The sequence below is a fragment of the Topomyia yanbarensis genome, chromosome 3 (assembly GCF_030247195.1).
Source record: "Topomyia yanbarensis strain Yona2022 chromosome 3, ASM3024719v1, whole genome shotgun sequence".
In the NCBI taxonomy this organism is placed as follows: domain Eukaryota; kingdom Metazoa; phylum Arthropoda; class Insecta; order Diptera; family Culicidae; genus Topomyia; species Topomyia yanbarensis.
In genome coordinates, this window is record NC_080672.1 from 172220741 (window position 1) to 172244962 (window position 24222).

At 38.0% G+C, this 24222-nt stretch overlaps 2 protein-coding genes and 1 pseudogene across 5 annotated transcripts in view; 1 reads left to right on the forward strand and 2 right to left on the reverse strand.

The window, feature by feature from the left end:
• Positions 1–9867, forward strand: part of LOC131689311 (protein Red) — a 35877-nt gene extending 26010 nt beyond the window's left edge. The window contains 4 exon segments of the mRNA XM_058974308.1: positions 8709–8949; positions 9014–9212; positions 9275–9481; positions 9543–9867. Of these exon segments, the coding sequence (XP_058830291.1) occupies positions 8709–8949; positions 9014–9212; positions 9275–9481; positions 9543–9754 (859 nt within the window). The 3' untranslated portion in view covers positions 9755–9867.
• Positions 9868–14619: 4752 nt separating this feature from the next.
• On the reverse strand, positions 14620–15775 carry LOC131692365 (collagenase-like; annotated as a pseudogene).
• A 2683-nt stretch (positions 15776–18458) lies between these two features.
• Positions 18459–24222, reverse strand: part of LOC131694328 (pyruvate carboxylase, mitochondrial) — a 38069-nt gene continuing 32305 nt past the window's right edge. For 3 of the 4 annotated variants that reach the window (XM_058982976.1, XM_058982977.1, XM_058982978.1), the window contains 8 exons: positions 23243–23499; positions 21923–23175; positions 21204–21248; positions 20538–20935; positions 20214–20473; positions 19130–20159; positions 18990–19065; positions 18459–18930 (listed from right to left, as the gene is read on the reverse strand). In XM_058982976.1, the coding sequence (XP_058838959.1) occupies positions 18758–18930; positions 18990–19065; positions 19130–20159; positions 20214–20473; positions 20538–20935; positions 21204–21248; positions 21923–23175; positions 23243–23499 (3492 nt within the window). In that variant the 3' untranslated portion in view covers positions 18459–18757. The remainder of the gene's footprint in view (positions 18931–18989; positions 19066–19129; positions 20160–20213; positions 20474–20537; positions 20936–21203; positions 21249–21922; positions 23176–23242; positions 23500–24222) is intronic. The other variant, XM_058982979.1, reaches the window with a different exon arrangement.

Sequence of the window (24222 nt, forward strand, 5' to 3'; positions counted from 1 at the left end):
TTTCCGATAACACTGTGCGACAGTGTTATTTTTTTTTCAGAATATACCTATCAAATTACCCAACTATGTTCGCTGAAGCTATTCTAGCTTCACGCCGGCATCACCATCTTCACTATAGAGTAAAATTACCAGAACGTTGCACAGTTTATTGTAAAATCGATACAAAACGTTGTTTTGTTATATATATATATATATATATATATAGTGAGAGTGAGTAGTAGTGAGTATAGTAGAGTAGAGATAGTAGTGAGTGTTATAGTATATATAGATATAGTATATATATATATATATATATATATACATATATAAATATATCATATATATAGTACTATATATATATATCATATATTATATATATATATATATATATAATATATATATAATATTCTAATATACTATCACACACTATACTCTACTCTACACTACTACTACACTACTACTCACTCACACTCTCACTATACACACACTACACACACTACACACACACTCACTATACTCACACACTCTCACTACACTCACTCTACTCACTAACTTCATATTGGCTGATCGTGATAAACAAGAATCATCACTACAAACCTGTGGCATCTAATGGTAAAAATGAATAGCTATAGTATACTAAAGGTCTTATCACAATGTTAAGTGGATATAATCATTTTCAATTCAAATCTCGGATTCAGCTATGTAACATTTACTAGAGAAACGAAGTGTTGTACCGAAATTTGCTTAGAATTCATTTATCATTTACATTCCATTTTGCACTTAAAAATTCAACTCGTCCACTTCAAGTAAGTCAGCCTAAACGTGCTGCAAAGTTTTACGAGTTGTGCTATTTTATAGCTTCTTTTCATCAACAAATCCGATGCAGCTTGAGTTTGATGACCATAAAATTGTCACACAGTGTAACTGACCACCCGAATACACCGACGATTCGGTAACATTTCGATTATGATAAAAAATTACATCAACAAAGCATATTGAGTGGCCAGTGCCGCATGGTTCAATGATAACACATGTCGTACGATATGGGAACATAATGTTGCAAAGATAGCATAAAAATCTAGCAATAGACATTTATTCGGGTATACTGATGGGATGGCCTTGGCTGCATATTGCACAAGTTAACATTATTTAACAAAAGTGGCTGTGGTTGCTACGGTAGCGTTTTTGTTGTAAGTCTCATGGGGAGGCAGTTGAGGGTTTCAGCAAAAAAAAACTTTTTTGTGAATTTGACTTAGAAATTGGGATGAAGCGAATTGATCAAAACATTTATATATTATAATGTATCATTTCAGTATCATTCTGTAATTTTTCCATGCAGAAATTTCCACCGGCGACTTGGTGACGAAGTTTTTTGTAGGACTTCTCTGGAAAGACACGATTTGTGGTGTTAACTGCCATTCAAAAACTACTCAACCAATTTATTTCAAACTTTACACACACATTTTATGAAAAAAAAAAATTTTTACGCTGAAACCCTTAACCGCCCTCCCTAAACTATCACGAAGATGTTCATACAAATTGAGGAAATAAAATTAGAATTGAATTTGAAAATACGAAAAACATGCATACACATAAACGTTGCTATTGGGCTCTTATGCTCGTCATCGATGATAAATATTTCGTAAATAGCGATTGTATGTTGAAAAAGTCCATAGAAAGCGCTAGAAGCAAAGGGTTGCTTCTAGCGCTTTCTATGGACGGTTAGGTCCGTTAGTTTGTGGATATACCTTTTTTAGAACCTATACCTTACGCAAATGATCATTTAATGACATTCCGAGGTGAAAGAAAATACATTTTAGTTACGTATCCTCCGTCATCGAGTGCGGCATCTCACCGGAAATTTTGATGCGGCATCTCTCCCAATTGTAGGGGAGAGATGCCGCACGACGACATTTTCCTCTGAAATTATGGATGACTGCACTCATGATCAGATTGCCTTCTAAAAGTTCCCAGCCATTCAACCGATACATAATTTACAAAAAAAAAATAAACAATTTGGAAAAACGAAATTTTAAAATAGCGCTGAAAAAATTTCGACGCTGAGGATGCAACTGGACGCACATAATCATTAGTAAAATTTTCGTTAGTTAATAATAAGGATTATTTTACATCTCCTGTGTTGTAATTCTTCGAAAGACAATCTTACAATATCATATTACCGTATAAAAGTGACCCCATATACGAGATATAGAGAGTGTGGCATCTCTCCTGACGCGGCTTCTCTCCCGAAATTACCCTAAACTTTGGTTAGAAAATAACTAATCAACATATCACGTTTTAATTTCTTGATAATTGCTTACGAAAACGAAGGAATCATTTTATAAGGTGGTGAGTGTAGATCTTGCGAAAATTGTGTACAGTAGTGGTTTCTAATATTATTCGCGGAGCGGTGTTGAGCACCGTGGCAACCGCAACATCATTCCCCGTTCCTCCTAAGTCTAGCAAAACTTATGAGATGGTGTGAATTCATGAAACTTTCCGGATCACGGGCTCATTGAGAAATGTCAGTGAAAAGAATATGAGTTAGTGTTTTTGAACAGCAAAGTCCCATGGAGCACCTTTCTGTTCATTTCAACAACATTCTCTATTTTTTTCAAGCAAAAATATCCTCAAGCGACTCGATGATGAAGCTCTTTGTAGAACGTCTCTGGAAAAAACACGATTTACGGTGTTAACTGCTATTCAAAAACTACTCAAACAATTTATTTCAAATATTGCATACATATTCTATGTAAAAAATACCTAACTCCAACGTAGAGTTTTTGAGACTTAATTAGTAAGGGTTTCAGCGTGAAAAAAACACCTTTTGTGATTTTTTTAGAACATTGGGTAAAGCGAATTGATTAAAACTTTTGTACATTGTAATGTATCATTTCAATAACATCCTGTAATTTTTCTATGCAAAAATATCGACAAGCGACTCGGTGACATAGCTTTTTGTAGAACGTCTCTGGAAAACACGATTTGCGGTGTTAACTGGCATTCAAAAACTACTTAACCGATTTATGTCAAGCTTTGCATAGACTGCTTTCTTGGGATTATATTCAAATTACCACGACTAGGAGATCGAATTCCACTATCACACCAATGTAACTAAATAGGAAGATGAGCCTTTTTGTATGTCTACAGTAATATTTTTCTAGAGAAAGAAAAAAAATCGTGTCAAAAAATCCATGCAATTTTTTGTAAGCTTGACAATCGATGAGCTTGCTTACCTCATAACCGCATGAAATTGACTTGAATGCATTTAGTATCAATATCAACATTGTCCTGGTGTAGGGGAATTATGGGTAAAACCAACACCCCACAACTTTCCCTAGAAATAAATTTTTTGTTCATTTCATAATAATACTTTATTGTTAGTATGATTATGTAGAGCATTTGAAGACAAATTGGATTACGTCGAATGCCATAAAAACAAACAAAACATGCGACTGCAGTGTTTATACTCGTCTGGATGTAAGATTTTGTTGGTAGATTTTAAGGTTTTAACCGAACAAAAGTTTTTCAAATCGCCATTTTTCTGAACTTATAATATCGGTCTTTCTTATGATCGACTGGGTGTATTGAAGATGAGTTTGAGGTATTAAAATTGTTTATTGTTTTTTTTAAGAAAAAATGTTCGCTGTTGGAGTAAAACCGACACGCTGTTAACATGGTTGTGATTATTTACGATTCATTAAAAAAGGCTGGGATCTTTTGTGACACTTCAATTACACTATTGGCACACTATAGCAATAGTAGTGATACACAGAAATACTTTTATTGTGTTTATTTCTTGTAAGTCTCATTAAAAATAAAAAATTTTGAATTTTTGCATCTGATTCTATCGAAGCTTTTGCTATTTCTGCAAAAAGCTCACCAAACCAAATTTCTAGTGTACTCCTGGATTGTCATGTATAAACTTTATCACAATGAGACAATGATCTTCTGTATACCCCGGTAGATCGTTGATCATCAGAGTCTCGACAAATCAAAGTTTGAACAAGGTAGTTTTACTAAGAAGTGTGTGTCACTCATGAATGAATCCTATTAGCAGAATGTAGAACACTTGCAAATTTTCTCTTACGAAATAAAATGACAATGAAGGTTGCAATGATATGCGTAAGGATCATTTGGAAATATCCATACCAAGAAATAATCCTATAGCTTAAAGTACTCAATGTTTATAATACTACGCTTTCGAACTCTCTTCCCGTCACTACATAAAGAATCTACAAAAGCACATATTTGCATCACACATACTGACACTTTATTAATCACGCATATATCACATTTTTAATAAAGATAAAGATTTTAATAAAGTGGAGAGAAAATAAATTAAAGAGGGCGTCGATCTTACCCCTATGGGGTGTCGGTTTTACCCGCAGTGTCTAGAAGAAGCCACTTTGTTTTCCAAGTTTTACAATCAATAATTTTTAATGAAATTAATTTTTTGAAGCACTGGCAAAATTAAGCCTTGTTAAGAATTTTCTGAAGAAGAATAAATTATAATTTTATTGGTTTTGTGGTAACGCAGAAAAAGTGTCGGTTTTAAACATAATTCCCCTATGGGGAAACATTTAACTGTTTTCTGGAATAAATGAATTTTGATGTCCGTCATTTTTTTAAACCTAATACTAATCCTACCCTCACCCTCGTTACACTTTCTCACGAAATCGACATACCCTCCCCACCCCAAAACATGGTAGGTCTTTTATGCTTGGCCCCTTACAGGACAGGATACAGGACATGAAGATTCTCTCCTGAGAGGAGTGTTTTATGGCTATGTGGAACAACAACAAGCACTTTCAAATTGGATTGAAACAGTCTCACCCGCTAGGTAGATACAACACTGTATTTCAAGCAGAATATTTCGCGAGATAGTGTTTGGTACAATTGATCCTTCGAAGGGGTTTGTTAAGCAGAGTTATAGACTTTTGCTTCGATAATCAAGTTGCGATCAAGGCCCTTAACTCAGACAATTCGCAGTCCAAGCTAGTGAGCGCATACCGAACTCAAATCGAAAAACTTGAACGTTTGGGTTGCCTGGCGTTTTGTTTTCATTGGAAAGAAATGAGCTGATGTATTTAGATTAGTGACATACTAAAGTTTCGAACCTAGAGTGGTGAAAAGCTTTACGCTTTCTAGTATGCGATTCGAATTACTTGAGACCAGTGATGCAAAATTTCATTTTCACATGCCAAGGTTCAGTTAAATCTACCGCAATCAAGATTCAAATTCAACGCCTCCCCCAAGTCTTTACTTTCAAGTTGGCGGGATTTTCATGACAAAACCGAATGCTTTCATTTCAAATTGATGCTTTTTCATTCACCAGCAAAAGTCTTCTGCTCTGTAGCGGCCAGTTTATGTTAAATGTTGACATGTATAGCATTTTCCAGCGTACATGAACAGTGTTAAGTATGTTCAGGATAGTTTTGTTTGAAAAACCTGGTCAGCATCCCTGTAGAGAACAGGGGCAATGAAATTGAAAATTAATGGAAAATGAATGATGTGGCTGTTTGAATGAATGATGCAACTAACAACTACCGTTTGAACATAGTAGGGCATGATTTGAGATTTGTTCCTTCTTCAACTCAAATAAACCTGTCGAAAATTCGGAGCTCTGCTTAAAAGTTTGAATTAACTGCCGTTTTTTAACACCTTCTCTCTTTCCCTTGGATCAGGGAAATGATGAAAGTACCTTTGAGCTAATTTATTCTTTTATTTGCAACACAAAAAAACTTTAAGAAGTTATACTTCAAACGCAATGATTGTATCGACAATAAGATAAGGTTATTCGTGTCTGTTTATCTCGACTACACCCTGTAAAGCGGAGTTAAACATTTTAAAGCTTGAAACCATGACATAATATTTCTTATTATCTTATCTAATAAAGCCAACTAATCAAATGAAATCTAATGATAAGTAAGTGATTTCCTGCCGAAGAAATTATACTAATCTATTGAAATTCCCAATGACTGTGATTTAATTCATAAAATTCACAGCGATTGTGCAATCAATTCTTCTTACGCACACGCTATAATCAGACTTCGTTTATTTCGGTGACTTCAGCTACAGAAGGTGTAGCATTATATCTTGACTAGATTTTGCTGTAGATTTGATAACTAAAGGAGTGTAGTATTGCTTATATGTGTACCACATGGGTGAAGTGAGCGAAAGAGGGCAAACCTGTACTCGGTCTTCACGAAGTATTAGTTTATATTATGTTAATTGCCTTTTGAAAAAGGAAGATAGCTTCTGAATGATGATCAGAATCAAAGTCAGCATGTGACATATCATTAAGATACTGCTGTAGTCCAATCCTTCCTTTGTAACTCGACATTGTCCTTTTCGGTCAAGCTGCTTTAACCCACCGGAATTCGCGCTTATGGCCCACTGAACGAGCAGCTGCTGGTGTCCTAAGACGATTTCGCTAGATTTTCAGAGCAGCGCATTAGCGCGACAGGAAGGTTAAGACTTTTACGTCTGAAGGAAATGTTGCATGCTCAGCTGGAAAGGTTCTGTAATAGATCATCACTGCTAGGGATTATTCATAAATTATATAACTCTTTTAGGGGTGGGCGGGGGTCCGACAAATTGTTACATGTTACGACATATCCCGAACAAATTTTCATGGGTTCAAACACCATACAACCCCAAAAAAAATACCATGAACATGGTCCGCGCTAAATATTACAACCATCAAAACACCATGAAATGGTCACAAAAACCCATAAATACACCAGAATATGGGTTTTAAATTGGATCTTCCGGACCATGGTGATGGTGTTTTCATAGGTTGAACCCATTCCAAGCACTATCAAAACACCATGCAGTGGGGGTGCATTTGGTCCATGATCATAGGGGCATTATGGGCTTTTCGTTTTTTCGGGATGGGGGAGGAGAGTAAGCTAGAACGCTATGAAACATGTTTTTACTGAAGAAAAACATTTTTTTGAAGAATTTTTTTGAATAATTCGTAACATAATAGGGGAGGGGGGATAGAGAATTTTGTGACAATTTGTTACATGGGGGAGAGAGGAGGGAGTCAATTTTGGGCGATTTTTGGGTTACGTAATTTATGAATGGTCTCTGCAGCTCGATATTTTTTCTATCTCGATATCTCCCTATCGCTATGCACCTAGCATGAAAGTTGCATGCTATTTTCTCTCTATGTCGATGGGAATTTTTTGTTTCTGTCGGCAAAACACTAAGTTGATACATAATGAAACGAAAGTTGTCAACTGGGCGTTCAGTCCGATAACTATGCGTTTTTTTGGATATTGGTGTGCGGTTAGTAGATGTAGAATTAACAGATAGGGTAATATTAACAATGAATCAGGCGTTGTAATTCTCACGCACTCACGCGAGAAGAAGCCTATTCGATGTCCAACTTTTCCAGGATAAGATGAGTGACTTGTTTCCAAGTGAAAGTTATCGCCATCCCAAAACCGGGAAACAGCTTCCGACCATAACTCGTATCGTCCGAATGCAATTACAATTGTTGGAGAAAATGATCCTATGAAGTCTCGACAAAAGAGATTATAACTACTAGAGAGAGCAAAGCGCTACTGTCTCCATGTATTCAGGAACTGAAACGTGGGGTCTCGCTCTAGCATGTTGTATCCCATTACTTTGACATGTGTGTACCCGGGGCAATAGGTGTCTAACAAATGGGCCTAGCATATGCGAGAGCGAGATGCTAAATTTTCAGTGTTAGCAGCGACATCCGACCTTTAGTAGTTATAATCTCTTTTGTCTCGACAATTAGGTTGAGACGAGTGGCTTGGGCATTGGACTCAGTTTCCATTGATTCTACGATTTGATAAAAGTGACCCTTTGGAACCATATTCCGGAATCACCGGAGCTGACTAACGTGGCCAATCGGCCTCCAAACTTATTTTCATTGCTTTCAACCATCTTGTGAAGCTCAGTAGATGTTTTTTGATACGTCGCATGATGAAGGTTTACGATTTGATAAAAGTGACCCTTTGGAATCATATTACGGAATCACCGGAACTCACCATCGTTGCCAAATGGTCTAAATACTTGTTTTCATAGCCTTCAACTGTATTGTATAGCTCAGTAGATGTTTTTGATAATGTGACGTATCATGAATAATTTGCAATTTGATGAAAGTGACTGTCTGGGATCAAAATCCGGATTCACCGGTGAACCGGTCAAGTGCCCTCGTAGTTTGAAAATGGTTAAAATGGTTCGATTTGGTTCTCACACACAGGTTTCTGCCACTTACACTGACTTTGTCATTCTTGGAGTCATTCTTTCAATGGATCCAAAGAGCATTCATTATTGGCCTCTTGTAACCGGTTCCAGGACCCTCGGGGAAGATAGGACAAACCTCAAATTACTTTAGTATGATGTGTTTTAGTAAACTTTACAAGTTTTAAAATAGTTTAAGCGTTATCCCATAGAAAATTTCCATGTCATTATTAAAATAAAACCCAATTGGCAAAAAAGACACCCCAACGCAATCCGGAATAACTCCGGTATTGTTGGACCAGCCGTGCAAACTAGAGGAATATCCGGTTCTCCATCCATCAAGCATCTGAATTGATAGAGTCAACCTCTATCAAGAGTTATGAATTTTTGAAAAAAAAAATGTGTTGAAATCTCAACCCGAGCGTTTAGGTGTTAATAGTAAAGTGTTTTAAAACCATATTTCATAAAGTATTGCATTGTGTAACTATCAATCTTTTCGTACGTAGCTCGCGACACGTCGAACGCAACGAAATGTTTGCCCCGGGCCGTATGGCCTATCACATCGAATTGGAGGACGAGAATGCGGAAACGGACATTCCTACGACAGTGATTCGATCGAAGGCAGAAGTACCGTTGGTGGCTGGTGATACTCAAACTCTCACGACTAACGATATAGTCATCAACAAACTGGCTCAGATTTTGTCTTATCTTCGTCAGGGTGGACGAGGAAAGAAAAACAAGCGTAGGGTATGTATTTTAATTAATTGATTACTTGCCGCAATGGATTTCGTTACTTTGTACCGTTATTCAGGACAAGGACAAACCGTTGTTCAAGCTGCCGGATGACAAAAACATGGATGATTCTATCTATGGTGACATTGGAGAGTATAAGCCAACACGTCGCTTTGATCAAGGAGCTTCTTCATCGAAAGTCGATGATGGCCAAGAGAAACATCGATATTTCGATAAGCCAAGTGAACAAGAAGAACGCGAAGCTGGGGCCATTCATAGTAAGTAATTGCAGATTTGTCACGGTTAGTATATAATGTGCGAGATTGTTTTTCAATTTTAGTTCCTGCTCCACCAAAGCTATCTGCTCAGCTGATAACAAAGCTAACGGCGGAGCCGGAAGGATACGCTGAATGTTATCCTGGATTACAAGAGATGAATGACGCTATCGATGATTCCGATGATGAGGTGGACTACACTAAAATGGATCTCGGTAATAAGAAAGGTCCCATTGGTCGGTGGGATTTCGACACCCAAGAGGAATACTCGGGTAAGGCTCGAATCTAGTTTTTCGTAAGGAAAGTAGAAATAATTTTTGCGCGACATTTCAGACTACATGAGCAGTAAAGAAGCTCTACCTAAAGCTGCTTTCCAGTATGGTGTGAAAATGCAAGATGGACGTAAAACTCGCAAGCATAAAACGGAGAAAAACGAGAAGGCTGAATTGGATCGTGAGTGGCAGCAAATTCAGAACATAATTCATAAACGAAAGGCGAAAGAGGGTGATTCTGGCGAAAGCGACATGAAAAAAGCTAAGCAGTAAAATAGATCTTATCGAAGGTAATTATTAACAAAATATATAAATTATCATATATACTATTAACTTATGCGCTAGCAGTGAATTCAAATGAAACTATAATAAATATTAGGTACCATTGATCGTAAATGTTTGTAATTCTTCCTTGAGAAACCATCAAGCAAACCTAAAAAAGAACAAATGCCAACAAATGCAAATCAGGCCAAAGATAGAGAGCCAAAGAGCAGAACAAGTCATCTGCAAAGATGTAAATCGCAAAACAAAAACTTGAAGAAAATAACAAACGCATATGTAAAAACCGTCTAAACCTAAGCAGAAAGTGAAGGGAAAGATTCCCTTTTAATTCACCAGGTGGCAATTTTTGAACTTAACAGATACACATTTCATCGACATTTCGCCGACTTCTTCAATATCTGCTCACGTATCTGAGGAATTCGGTGAAGATGCGTCCGAAAATCTTTGAAATCGTGACCGACCATCTTAGACTCCGACGAAACTCTACACGTTTCACCGGCATGGAAGACTAAACATTTTCCACAGTCAATATGATTATTTTCACTCAAGAACAATTTTTTAAAAGGGCGTAGACGTTTCTACGTGCATTCATTTCTATTTTTTTCATTTACTGTATTTTAAACAGCAAGCTATCTGAGAACGAGTTACATTGAATGAATTCTTCTTTACAAGGATGCCAGGTCATATTATATATCTTGAAACGTACAAATTTGTATCAAAACAAGAAGTGGCGACCTTTTTTTTAGTTTAGTTTAGTTTATTAAGAAATCTGTGCTAGGTTGTGTGTTATAACAGAAAACTGTGCAAATCTATGCAATAAAACAGAAAACTTTGGAAATCTGTGCATAACATTGAAAAACTGTGAAACACAGATTAATTTGTGTATCCCTGCTTCTGTACGAAAACATATACACTGAAATTTATTGAAATTTATTTTATATTATTTTAAATTTTTTTTAACAACACAATTATTTTGTTGTATTACAATCTTTTCATAAGTTATTCGCGTTTCTCCTTCAACGGAAATAGGTTTTTCAAAAGCTGCATAAAATTTCCTGTAACTTTCCCTTTGACATCAAGGCGATATTGTAAACCATTTGAAAGCTACATGAAAACAACCAAAATATGATTCAACTATATAGTTTAATCATCAGACCCTATGGTTGAATAATATTCATTGACTACAAAAAATATAAAAAACTGGCTCGTTATTTTGAACCCAACTATGCGCACAAGATCAGCATTGTTCCTAATTTTACGTGGATTATGCCTAACTATGTGCATGTTTAAAAAAGCACAACAATTTAAATAAAATCCTTGAATATTGTTTATACATGAAATTGAGAGGAATATGAGTCAACATCATGTGCATTTTCATATAAACTATCGAAAACAAAAATCGCGATTGCAGAATATGCTTCGGAAACCCGCTTTAAATATATTTAAATGTAAAGTCATGAGTGCGTTTCAACTTCGTCTCATCAGAAACCGACACTAACTTGTTGTCGGGATAGATTCGCGCCGCCTTGACACTAAATCCTACAACGGAAACACTATTTATGTTTCCAATCAAACGGCTGGTCAAACGTGATGTCCCTTTAGACTGGAAGCTTTGTTGAGCCGATGAGACACAGCGAAGCTGAAACTTGTCTTAGCTTAGCAGGTCAATGTGAAAGCACTGAGCTATATTACTCCCTACGGAGGAAAAATTGGGTAAACACCAATCTTAATCCCAAAGGCGATTTTTTCTTCCTTAGTTTAGAGAGGATATAGCATAATATTTGCTAAAGCAATCGGATATAAACTCCGAGCATGAAAATCATACTAGAATTCTGCAGCATAAGAATTGCTTAAAAAATTCTCATCCGAAAAAGTTGGCATAGATGAACATCCTGTCTAAAAACCGATTGAGAATAAAAAATCGTTTGTAAGGAAATCCGTATATCGTCACATTCAAGTTTAGGCAGGCAGTTAAATAAAACTACTTTGTATGAACCTTGTATATTTTTTGCTGATTTTTATACTAAAAGTTTTCAACCTTCAAAAAGGCAAGGATTCTTAGCGGCCTGGCGGGTAATAATGCTCGACTTTTATTGAATTTGTAATGCTAAAAAAACCATGGAGTGTCTTCGGGGCTTCAATCTTTTCACAGATAAAACGACAACAAGGGTTTTAATTTCACTGGGTCTTGTGGCGATTCAGCTTACCTTTTTGAGGGTTAAACGACTGTTACATCGTTACATTTTATTTTCGGCCGCACGTAGAGACCATTCATAATTTACGTAATGCAAAAATTGACCAAAATTGATTTCCTCTCCCCCCATGTAACAAATTGTCACAAATTTATTTAACCCCTTCCCAAATTCAGTAACAAATTCTTCAAGGGCAATATTTCTTAAGTAAAAACATGTTACGTGGCTTTCTTCCCTCATATGTCACAATATGACATATTTTTTTTATGGTCCCATATATGAATTTAGGCAAACACCATAATTGCGGTTCACTTGCAATATGATGTAATTTGCTTGTTACTTTTTAACCCTTAAATGCGCAATGTTGTTTTAAAACAACATTGCGAAAATCGTCTAAAAATTATCGCAGTAACGTTTTGAAGCTTTGAGACAATTTTAATAAATTTTTATAAAAATCGATTTGCGCCTTTAAGGGTTAACGACATTCAACTAGCTAGAGATTACGAAGTAGGGAAAGTTATGAAAATTTAGTGCCATAGTACTCAAGTGAGAGCAAGTATGTGAATTATTCAGATCCGAAAACTAGAAGTGGCAGGGTCATTAGAAACAGGCTTAAAATCTTACGGACTAATCTTTTGCCATCTGCCAACAGGAATCGAGCTTAGGCAGTGTTACTACGAATCGCTCAAGTCTACCAACATGTCTTACGGCAGACAGACTTGTCCTTCTTTACCATGAGAACCGACCGTGGAATTTGACCAAAGAAAAAAATCGTATAATGCTTTGAAAACTTTATGAATATTCATCCTTTCATAGGCTTTTTCGACTTCCTCTTGAATCTACTTTGTTTATGAATGGTTCCTAGCCGAGGAACGTTGACTACACATAGGAATGTTAATAAATTGTCAAATATATTGAGGTACAGAGGGCTTTTTGAGAATTTTTGTACCTATATTATTGGTGATCATTGAAATAGTCAATTTGATTATCGTGGTCGTATATTGTATACATAATTACAACAGAATCTAACACCGCTACTTTTTCGCAGAAATTTTGTAATTGCGAAACCCCCTCCCTTATATTAAAAGGTTAAATGTTCGAAACTGTTCGAAGTAAATGATCATTTAATCGTTAAATTAATTCACAGCACAGGTAACCAACAACCGCAAGTTTTGCGTTGCTTTTCAGCGTAAAGTCAATTCACTAGCACTCGCAAGTAGCAACGAAAAAGAAGTTGTCTCAAAGATAACATAATTCTGAAAGTAAAAGAAGCAGTTCGTTATATCACTTTTCCTAATTACATGATGATAACGAGTACACTTCAATTCACCTGTAGATATTTCAAAAAATAGGTTATCAAATATTTTCAGCTTGTTACAACAACAACATGTCGCCGTGTCGGGAAATACTGACTTTTGGGCTGGAAAGGGGATTCCTCCTTATAATTTTTTTTATTTATTTATTTATTTCTTATCTTCGGTATACACCGTACAGACACATTTTAAAACTATATATTTTTTATTAAATAACTTATATCTATGCTTGGAAACGTTAAAATCATACACTGAAGAAGCTTCATTAAACCTGCGGCAACATCTTTCCAGTGGATTATTTTGTCCATATGAAGTACGGTGTCTAGGGATCCACAACAGAGTGGGGTTACGAAGAACACGAGGAGGCGCATACAAATTAACGCCCGAGAGAAGAATCGGCGTCGGCGGTAAAACATGATGATGAGTTATGTTTTATCAATGACCATGCGGTAGACTTGGGTGCAGCGCCCAACTCCTACTTAGCAGAAGGCAAAGGATTCTTCACATTTCCTTTCGATCATGTCCATATTAGCCTGGCTAGTCCTAGTTTTCCGTTCTAAGTTTATAACTGATTCACTCTAGAATACCTATCCGTCTTTCAATTTCATTTGATTTCGTTTCTCTTAGTCTTAAATCTGCCGAAAATAGAACAAATAATACCATTCTAGAACTCTTTGGAACAATTTTCAAACTATTCATTTAATACTCACTATATTGGAAATACTACTTATAAATTTTAATCATTATGATTCAACTATTAAACAATACTCATTTTAATTAGCACTTCAAATATCTAGATTGGTAGCGTGCGATAGGTCAGATTGGCCCCCGCCAAGGGCGCTTACATTAGGAAAAGGCGTGGGGCCGAGATCTTGATTTATAAACTTTGTGAGGATGAATCATACAATAAGTGTGTCACTTTCAGGTACACACTATTTTTTTATTTATTATAGAGGTTTTAACCTTAAGGTCATTCGCCTTTTCGGGTTAGAACAATCTCTTATGAGAAATTTCTAACCCTATGTGCGGAGTCGGGACTCGAACCCAGGTGCGCTGCGTACAAGGCAATCGATTTACCAACTACGCTACGCCCACCCCCACAGGTACACACTAGAATAATGTACACAGCAATGGGGCGCAAAATTGAGTGTTGTAAAGTGGATAAAGAATAAAAAGCGAACATGTTGGAGTTTCAACACACGAGTATTTCAACTGTGAAGACTTTAAATTAAAAACAAAAAACCTGTTTGAATCCACCTAGTGGTGCAATTGAGCCTTTCTTATGTAAACTTGTTTTGAAATCGACTGTTGTTGTAAAAATAAAAGTTACAAAGTGTAATCGGCTAGTGACAAAATGGAATGCAATTACAATTGATGTATACTATACAAAATAATTTATTCCAAGATGCGTCGTTTTGTGCTTACGTGTAAGATATTTCTCAAATGTGGAAGAATCAGGATGATATTCTAAGTTGCACTCCCGTTTGTTGTGATATCCAGTGTATATAGGAAGCCGTTCGTATATAGCCTGATGGATCACCAGTGCTGCAACCTCGGTTCGAGACAAATGACACAATTCCGATCTGTACATATGTCCCGTTCTCCTTCAAAACCAGTGGACCACCGGAATCGCCTTAGCAAACATTTTGGTTCGTGCGCTCCCAGCCGATCGCACACATTGTTGAGTTTTTGATCACCGATGTACCATAGACTGTGGCACAGTCTGCGTTAGAAATTATTCGCATGTTTTCGTATTTTAGCACGTTCGATATGGACTGGCTGGCTGCGAATGAAATGTTTTGTTATTAATGTATTTTCTTGGGTTTCAAAAAGAAACTTACCATCAGATGTCCTTCCATAACCGGACACCACCCCCAAAGCGTTCTGGAATGTTTTCGTTGCGTAAGATATAGGTGGTAATTTCACTGGTGCTATATCATTGCTAAACAATACAGGTGAGGGGAGTTTTATGACGGCAACGTCGTTGTTCAATCTAATTGGATCAAAGTCGGGATGAACAATTTTGGTCACAGTTGACATAGTTAGACGGGGCACATTCAGATAAACCGAACCAAATCCAATCTGAAATCCAGTGTAGTCCTTTGCGCAATGGGCGGCTGTAAGAATCCATTGTGGCGCAATCAAGGAACCTCCGCATACGGTGATGGAGCGTCCAATCGTGGCACGAATTGAAACTTGCCACGGGAATTGACCCTGGGCTGCGTCTTGGCCATGCACAATTTTACTCAGGAGTTGATTGTTTGGCAAGTTTTTTCTAGGAATCGGTACCACATCATGCTTTTGTTAAAACTTAGTGTGAATTGTATTCTACAGTGTTCTGGATATACGGCATTTTAATTACTTACAGTTGCTGCGTGTGCTACTGAAAGCAGCGATAGCAAAGCGAATAAATATTTTGTTATCATTCCTAGTTTCGGGAGGTGCCTGATATGCACTATATTTAGTAACAAACAACTGAAAACTGGCGCAACTGATTTGAGCAAGTTTTTATACAATCACTTATATATCGATGATTTGTAATGCATTTCACCGATTGATGTTATCAAGATGCTCGAAATGATAAAATGTTGTCACGTTTTTAAAGATAAAAAAAATGCAAGTATGTTTGGTTCGAGTTGATTTTTTGTTGTCTCCAGGACTATTGTTTTCAGCAATTCTGATAGCTCCTAAAACATTGCTTTATTAGTACCAATTTCGTGTGTAATAGAAATTCTGCCAAATCTTACATTTTCAATCTACTGAGGTGCAACTATACCACATCTTATACGGTCAACATTTTTGTAGTTCTTCTCCGTTGATTGGTTCAAGACGTTTAATGTTACGAAATCGTATTTTCAATCATTTTGAATAATTTTCTATCCATGTGCATAACTCTAGTTCCAACACGTGTGCATCATTTGATTTTAAACGACACGTTAGGGTGGGGCACTATTGTATAAAATAAAGTAAACTTGACGACATCAAGCGAGAACACTCATTTTTGGTTCCATTTCGGGTTCAAAAAAAACTGGTAAACTTGTGGTCGATTCATTTTAGCCTGGGATCCCTCATAGTGTTAGAAAATAGTATGTAAATTAGCATGGAAATCATTAGTCATGGGTGCGTTTCGACTTCGTCTCTTCAGAAACCGACACTAACTTTTTGTCGGAATAGATTAGCACTTTGCTAACTTTTGAGAGTTCTCTGATGGGTAATACTGGAAATTTCGTTAAGGTAAATTGTTCTAGCGTAGACGTCACCATCTAAAGCGCTCACCTTAGCTAAAGGGTCCGCGCTCTCCATGCCCGCTATGAAACAATGGGAAGAGACAACCTAAGCTAACTTTGAAAGATAAGGTATTCAGTAGGTTTTCAAAAACGAGGACTGCTTTCCACGTTTCATTGAACGTAGGGGAACATGGGAAGACTTGACCATGTTTTCAGTTAAACCTGCATAAATCTCTAAAAAAGTTTTCAATCCTTCCAAAGTCATTGAGATATAATGTGCAAAGGTATTGTGAGTGTTCATGATTTTTTGCAGATTTTTTAATTTACTTTTTCAAAAGTTATAAAAGTTTTTCTGTGATCGTTATTTTTTGTCAAGTCTCGCTATGACTTGAGACTTGACCAAGGTCTGGGGAGACTTGACCTAGAGAATTTTGAAAATTATTGCAAAAAATAATGAAATAAAACATACTGTAATCCTTTTTTTGTATATTGTTGAGATCTTTAGGTAGCAGTACAAAACATAAAATTTCGATTTTTTTAATGCATTTAATTTTAAGGATTAACTGTACTGCTTCCATGGCGTGTTCACATGTCACGAAATCAGCCATATTACTGCTAACTTTATTTATTGATGTTTGAGGTGGGATTTTTCTATGACGTGATTAATTACTCAAATACAGTCGGTACCATAGCATAGTAAATATCAGAAATTTTGTATCTTTCTTCAGCTTATTACCACTTGGTCAAGTCTCCCCATAAAATCTTAGTCAAGTCTCCCCAACATTAGTTATTGCGTTCAATGTCGTGCAAGTTTTAGCAATAACTATTCCAATGTTCCGATTTACATAAAATCATTTCACTACTTCATAAGGAATAAGATTATATATGAGTAGTTTAAAAGTAATGATTAGTCGATTTTGAATTGAATATTGTACAATATTTAGTTCGAAGTTTAGTTTTCATCGTACTATTTTTCAAATCGCACATATTGTGTCGTATGTAATTTTGAATGTTCGTTGATTTGATGGCATTGCAAGAGAACACGCATCCGCCGGGTGATGCCAGTCGAGCTGACATTTGTTTGGACTTAGCAAAACTGATTTCTTTGTTTGTTTAATGTTTATTTGACTAACTAGGGACTAATCCACATGGCACCAATGTGCGTGGAGTATACGCATGGTCTTATCTGATAACGGTTGAATCATGTATGAGGGTTGAGCATTGACAGCAACTTTTTTCGGGACAAATTTTTCTTTTGGAGCTTCCAATAAAGAAGAATGGCATTTTGAAAGGTCCAGTCCTTCATCTCGACACACATTGAGCAAGTTTACATCTCAATGGAATAGTAGTTTCCTCTACTGCTGATGTGTTCAATAATTCTCCTTCATCATCAAGGCCGCATCTAATTTCCGACCTATCTTTTAAATCCTGTTTGAATAAATTTACGTTTGAATAATCAGATGCGCGAGGGCCTGTGCTTTCTGATTCGAGCTCATTCGAATGTTTTCCGGATCATCATATTCCATTCACTGTCGATAAATTTATAGAAATTCTTGAATACCTGTCCTTCAATCCGACTCCGTGGTACTTATGGAAGCGTCGCTAGGCCTTCCTTTATGCAGGCATCACATCAACGTTTCCTATCCTATACTAAGTACCGGCGAAGATGGTCGCGATCGTCAAAGGCGATTCTCATGCTATTGATTTATTGGACTCGAAAGATATTATGTTCATTCCCGAACATTGACCTTACAAGCAAGATGAGTTAGACTCCCTCTAAGCAGCATGATAATTGTTAGTATGTAATCTACGAATAGCACCGTGCTTCGCAACGCAACACAATCGAACGATCAGAGATGACATCTTGAAGAAAGACTAGTTGTCGATTTGAACAGTGAAGTATTGTACACCTATGTATTGTAATGCACATAGGAGCTTGGGAGTTCGAAATAAATTCTAACGATTGAATATCTTTTAGTATATTTTTCCATATTTCAGTACTGAAAGCGAAAATGTATAAAATGTAAAAACTAGTAACAAAAAAGTGTCTATGATAAAATTTGAACGAGACACAGTGTAACAGAAAGTCTTAAATTTATCGTATGTCTCAACGTTTCTATGGTGATTACATTGCCCCACGTAACTCTTACTTAACCCACTCAAAAATTTCTACGAACGCGAACACCATTCATGCAAAACAAAATAGTTGAATGTCTTTTCCTAGCTTAGCTCGATTTTTAGTGCTGCTATCTGTTATTCGATCTATTCCAGGGTTAAAATTAGGTCTTCTCCTTCTAGTTTCATTCCAGCAGTGATGTCTAGTGTCTTCACTACACCGGCACGTGGCGCCTGGACAACCATTTCCATCTTCATGGCAGATAGCACAATCAATGGTTGACCCTTCTCAACGTGGTCTCCTACTTTTACCTTTATTTCTGTAAATTAAAAACAAGTTTTAGTTACAATTGAACGTTAAATGATTGTTTAAAGTTACCGATTACTGAACCAGGCATCGGAGCACCAACTTGATCTTTGTTTCCTTTCGTTGCCTTGGGATGGATGTGCAATTCCTGCAACATTTAATTTCATGACGTTGAACAATATTTGCCCGAAATATTAAAAAAAATAGCTTACCTTCACAGCCTCCTTGTCGCGAACTCGTACTGAACGCAGCTGACCATTCAGTTCGAAGAACACTTCGCGTTCACCATTCGCTGTCAGATCTTCGGCCATGGCTAGAGTCTTGAATCCAAGAGTCTTTCCTTTTTCGATCGTGACCTCGAATTCTTCACCCACTTTCGGACCAGTGAGAAATACTCGGGTGTCCAGTTTATCGACGGGCCCATATGAATCTCTAAATGTGAGGTAATCGTTTGTAACCTGAGGGTATAAGGCAGCAGACATGACGTCGCGATCCGACACATCCGGGTGAGATTCTTCGAGTTCTTTTTTAAGCTTAACAAAGTCTAATGGAGGTAGAAATGCGCCAGGTCGACCTTCGATTCGCGGCATGTCTTTTAAGACACGGGATCGGAAAGGTTCTGGGAATCCACCATGTGGGGTACCGATAGCACCCTGCAAGAATTCAATGACTGATTTTGGGAACGAAAGTTCTTCGGCGCGTTCCCTGACTTGATCAGCAGTCAAATGATTTTGCACCATGAATTGAGCCAAATCACCAACTACCTTGGACGATGGTGTGACCTTGATGATGTCACCAAGTAATAAGTTTGCCTCTCGATATGCTTTTTTCACATCCTCGAAGAAGTCTCCCAAGCCCAAAGAATAGGCCTGGAACTGGAGATTGGTGTATTGACCTCCAGGGATTTCATTCAAGTACACATCGGCGTTTCCGGACTTCATTGTTGTTGTGCATTCAAATGGAGCATACAGAGTTCGAGTTTGTTCCCAGTAAGCTGAGTACTCGCTGATGTCGGGTAAGTTTAAACCGGTATCGAGGGGAGTACCTTGTAAGGAAGCCACGATGGCACCCATGCTCGGTTGAGATGTCATTCCAGACATTGAGTCGACGGCCACATCCACAACATCAGCACCGGCATTGGCACAGGCTAGCATCGATGCAACGCCTGCTCCCGATGTGTCGTGGGTATGGATATGAATCGGAACATCGGGATGCCGTTCACGAATAGCTGAGATGAGCAATCTGCAAAAGAAAACAATTACTGAAGAGGGTTACAATAATTCAGTCAATACTTACTTAGCTGCCTGTGGTTTCAATAGACCGGCCATATCTTTAATGCATAGAACATGCGTTCCAGCTTTGACCAGCTCATCAGCAAGATTTGTATAGTATTTGAGATCATACTTTGTTTTGGTTGGATCGCTGACATCTCCCGTATATGAAATAGCAGCTTCGACTACTCCTCCAGCATTACCAGCTGCTTCCATACCCAGGATTAGATTGGGAAGGTAGTTCAGAGAATCGAATACTCGGAAGATGTCCATTCCACATTGAACCTAGAATGAAGCTCATCATAAAATATTGCGTTGGGTTTTGTAGTTTGTCAGTTTTTATGTTTACCGAAAGTTCGCAGAACTTATGAACGACGTTATCCGGATAATTGGTGTAACCAACAGCGTTAGCTCCACGTAGCAGCATTTGGAACGGAATATTGGGAATTTGTTTACGCATGGCCTCCAATCGCTCCCATGGACATTCGTGTAGGAAGCGTAAGGCAACATCAAAGGTCGCACCTCCCCAGTTCTCCAAGGAGTAAAGGTTGTTGAACTTATGCGACACGTACGGTGAAATTTTCAATAAGTCATGTGATCGAACACGGGTAGCCAGCAATGATTGGTGGGCGTCTCGGAAGGTAGTATCCATCAAAAGTAGATTCTTCTGCGCGCGGACAGCTTTGGCGAAACCTTCCGGACCCTGCTCTCGTAGAATGTCCTTGAAGCCACGAGGAGGATCGGTTACTGTGGAACGTGATAATTGGGTTGTTAAGCGCAGTTTATACCAGCTTTACTGTTTACGAAAGTTATTCACAAACATTATTACTACGCAATAAGGAGGTAGTTAATCGAATTATTAGTAAGTGCGAAACAATTTAAATCAATCTCAATTTTCATATAGCCTTAAAGTTTATGCAAAAATTATAACCTAGCTTGCGATTAATCCATTATTGTTTGTTTGTGAATTTTATTGCATAGCTTGATTATCTTTTTTTTGTTAGCGTTCAAGTACCTTTTCTGCCATCCGCCTCCGCAGCAAGCGCTGCTGGTGACAAATCTGTGAAGAAACACATTCATAGGTTGTTGCATAACATAAATTATTAGTATTGACCAAAAACACAATAATACATGGGGACATAACTGTAACTTTGAAACCCAATGGAGAAATAAGACCAATATTTTAAAATAAATTGCTTGGAAAAACGAGAGAATGGAACAAAAAATAATATTGGACAGGACATACGATGATAGGTGTATTTTGACTCTTTTGGGATGGGTTTGAACTATTTCGTTACTTATTGGAATATGTATAAATTGGTATTGGAATTAGCCCAAAAATTGCAAAATACTTATTTTCACCCCAACCAATCCAACAATACGTCGAACAAAACGCTGCTCCAACCAACTTCTAATGGGTAGGATGATAAAAGGTATGGAGTGAAAGTAAGTTCGACACTCTCTTTAGGTAACGTAGAAATTAGGTAAGGAAAAAAGTAACATCAAGGAGCAATCATTGTAGGATAAGTGAATATTTTTAGGGAAATACAACATAAATAGTTCGAATAACACAAATTAAATTTAGATAAGGTAAAACAATGCGAAAGCGAGACTTGTCGAACAACGCTGTAAACAATAAAAGCAAGTACTAGGAAAAAAGCTGACAAATGCTACTTGGTTTGCCACCCGGGGACTACACATTCCTACACCTTTCGACAGACATATAATACTTACCCAATGGTAGCTGCGGTACATGAGGATGTGTATCTGCAGGTTTCAATTTTGTTGCCAGTGGTGTAGTGGGGCCATTCACTAGAACCTCGCCGAGGTAGTTAAGTAGTTTTTGAGCTCTATTTTGGGACTTTGCAAAGCGGAATAATTGTGGGTGCTCATCGATGAAGTACGTGTCAAGGACGCCGTTGAGAAACTTTTGGTTTTCTAGTACGTTCAGCAGAAAGGGAATATTAGTTTTGACGCCGCGAATTCGGAATTCGCGCAAAGCTCGGTTCATTTTGGCAGCTGATGATTGTAGATCGTGGGCGTGGGAGATAATTTTGACAAGCAGAGAGTCGTAGTATGGTGAAATTATGGCACCGGCATAAGCGGAAGCGCTGTCCAAACGAATGCCCATACCCTCGCCAGACCTAAACACTTCCAGACGACCTGTGTTTGGTTGGAAATCATTGGCAGGATCTTCCGTTGTCACGCGACATTGAATGGCGTAGCCTTGTGTTTTAATATTATCCTGAGTGTAACCCAATTCAGGCAATGTCATTCCTTCAGCAACGCGAATTTGGGACTGTACTAAATCAATGCCGGTAATTTCTTCCGTTACCGTATGCTCGACTTGAAGCCGTGCGTTCACTTCAATGAAGTAAAAGTTGCCTGTTTCGTCACAGAGGAACTCCACTGTACCGGCATTTTCGTAGCCGACATGTCTGGCAAGTTTCACCGCGTATTCAGTCATTTTGTCTCGCACTTCAACCGGTAATCTTGGAGCAGGGGCAATTTCAACAACTTTTTGATGCCTTCGCTGGACAGAACAGTCTCTCTCGTACAAGTGTACCACATTTCCAGCCTTATCACCAAGGAGCTGCACTTCAATATGTCTTGGTCGCTCGATGAACTTTTCAATGAACATAGCACCGTTACCAAATGCAGCTTTAGCTTCCGAACTAGCACGTTGGAAGTTATCTTCGACTTCTTGCATTTTTCTTACCACTCTCATACCTCGTCCACCTCCTCCGTAGGCAGCCTTGAAGATGACGGGAAGGCCATGTTTTTTGCAAAAATCGAGTGCTTCTTCTTTGGTTGTGATAGGACCATCGGTACCCGGAACAATTGGTACTCCAGCAGCGATTGCCGCCTGACGTGCTGCGACTTTATCACCCATCTGCTGAACTACCTTCGGGGTTGGACCGATAAATCGTATGCCTGCATCGATTACGGCTTGGGCAAAGTCGGATCGTTCAGATAAAAAACCATATCTATAATTTAGGGAGAGAGTATTCACAATGAGATGTTTGTAATAAACAGTGTTTCGATCATACTCACCCAGGATGCACTGCATCTACATCGTTCTCCTTACATACCCTAATGATTTCTGGAATGTTCAAGTAAGCTTCGACCGGCGCCAGACCTTTTCCAACTATGTAGGACTCGTCTGCCTTTTGTCGGTGCATGTGCATCTTGTCCTGCTCGGAGTATATGGCCACAGACTTGATACCTAGCTCGTTACATGCCCGGAAGACACGGATGGCTATCTCACCACGATTCGCAACCAGCACGGATCGGATGGGTTTGTACTCTATCTTTAAATAGGAACCCAAATCAACATTAATTCGTCATTTTGTATATATTCTTTGTCCCCAGGTGAAACTGACATACCTATGCAATACAACCCAATATTGTAATAGTGGCTTTAGGCGAGTGTAAGGTATGGTAAGGAACCATTATTATGTCGCGTAAGAATTGCCCAAAATTGACGCATTTCTCCCAGGATCAATAATTTGTTTATCCCACGAAAAACGTTTAAATTTTTTCTTCAGTAAAAACATGTTTAGTCACGATTCAGGTTACTTCCTTCCACATATGTGATAAGATACCACAATTTATCACATTTTACCGTATACACTATTTAACAATGATTTTCTGCTTGATATTCGCTTATGATTTAAACCTGCGGGAGCTTGTCGATACATTTGTTAGCTGGTGTCGCATTGGGTTCAATGGTGCGATGCTACTGAACAAGAACACCAAGCAACATGAAACCCAAATGCTGTCTAGCAGGCCTCTACGTGACAAGTCTGAGGCCTTGGTAAGTGGATGATCGGTGTCGATCTGCCTCATTTTACGGCGCTAAGTTTGCCAATGGTGCCAATCTAACAGATTCCACCACTCCTTCCAAGCCCTATTCCGCTCCCTACCTCATCTTTTCTAACTTCAGTCCAAGCCCTAAGTCAGCTGAAGACAGCCACCAAGAAAGAGAAGGAGGCAGCACAGAGAAAAGGGTCTGTCGCGGAAGACACCATGGC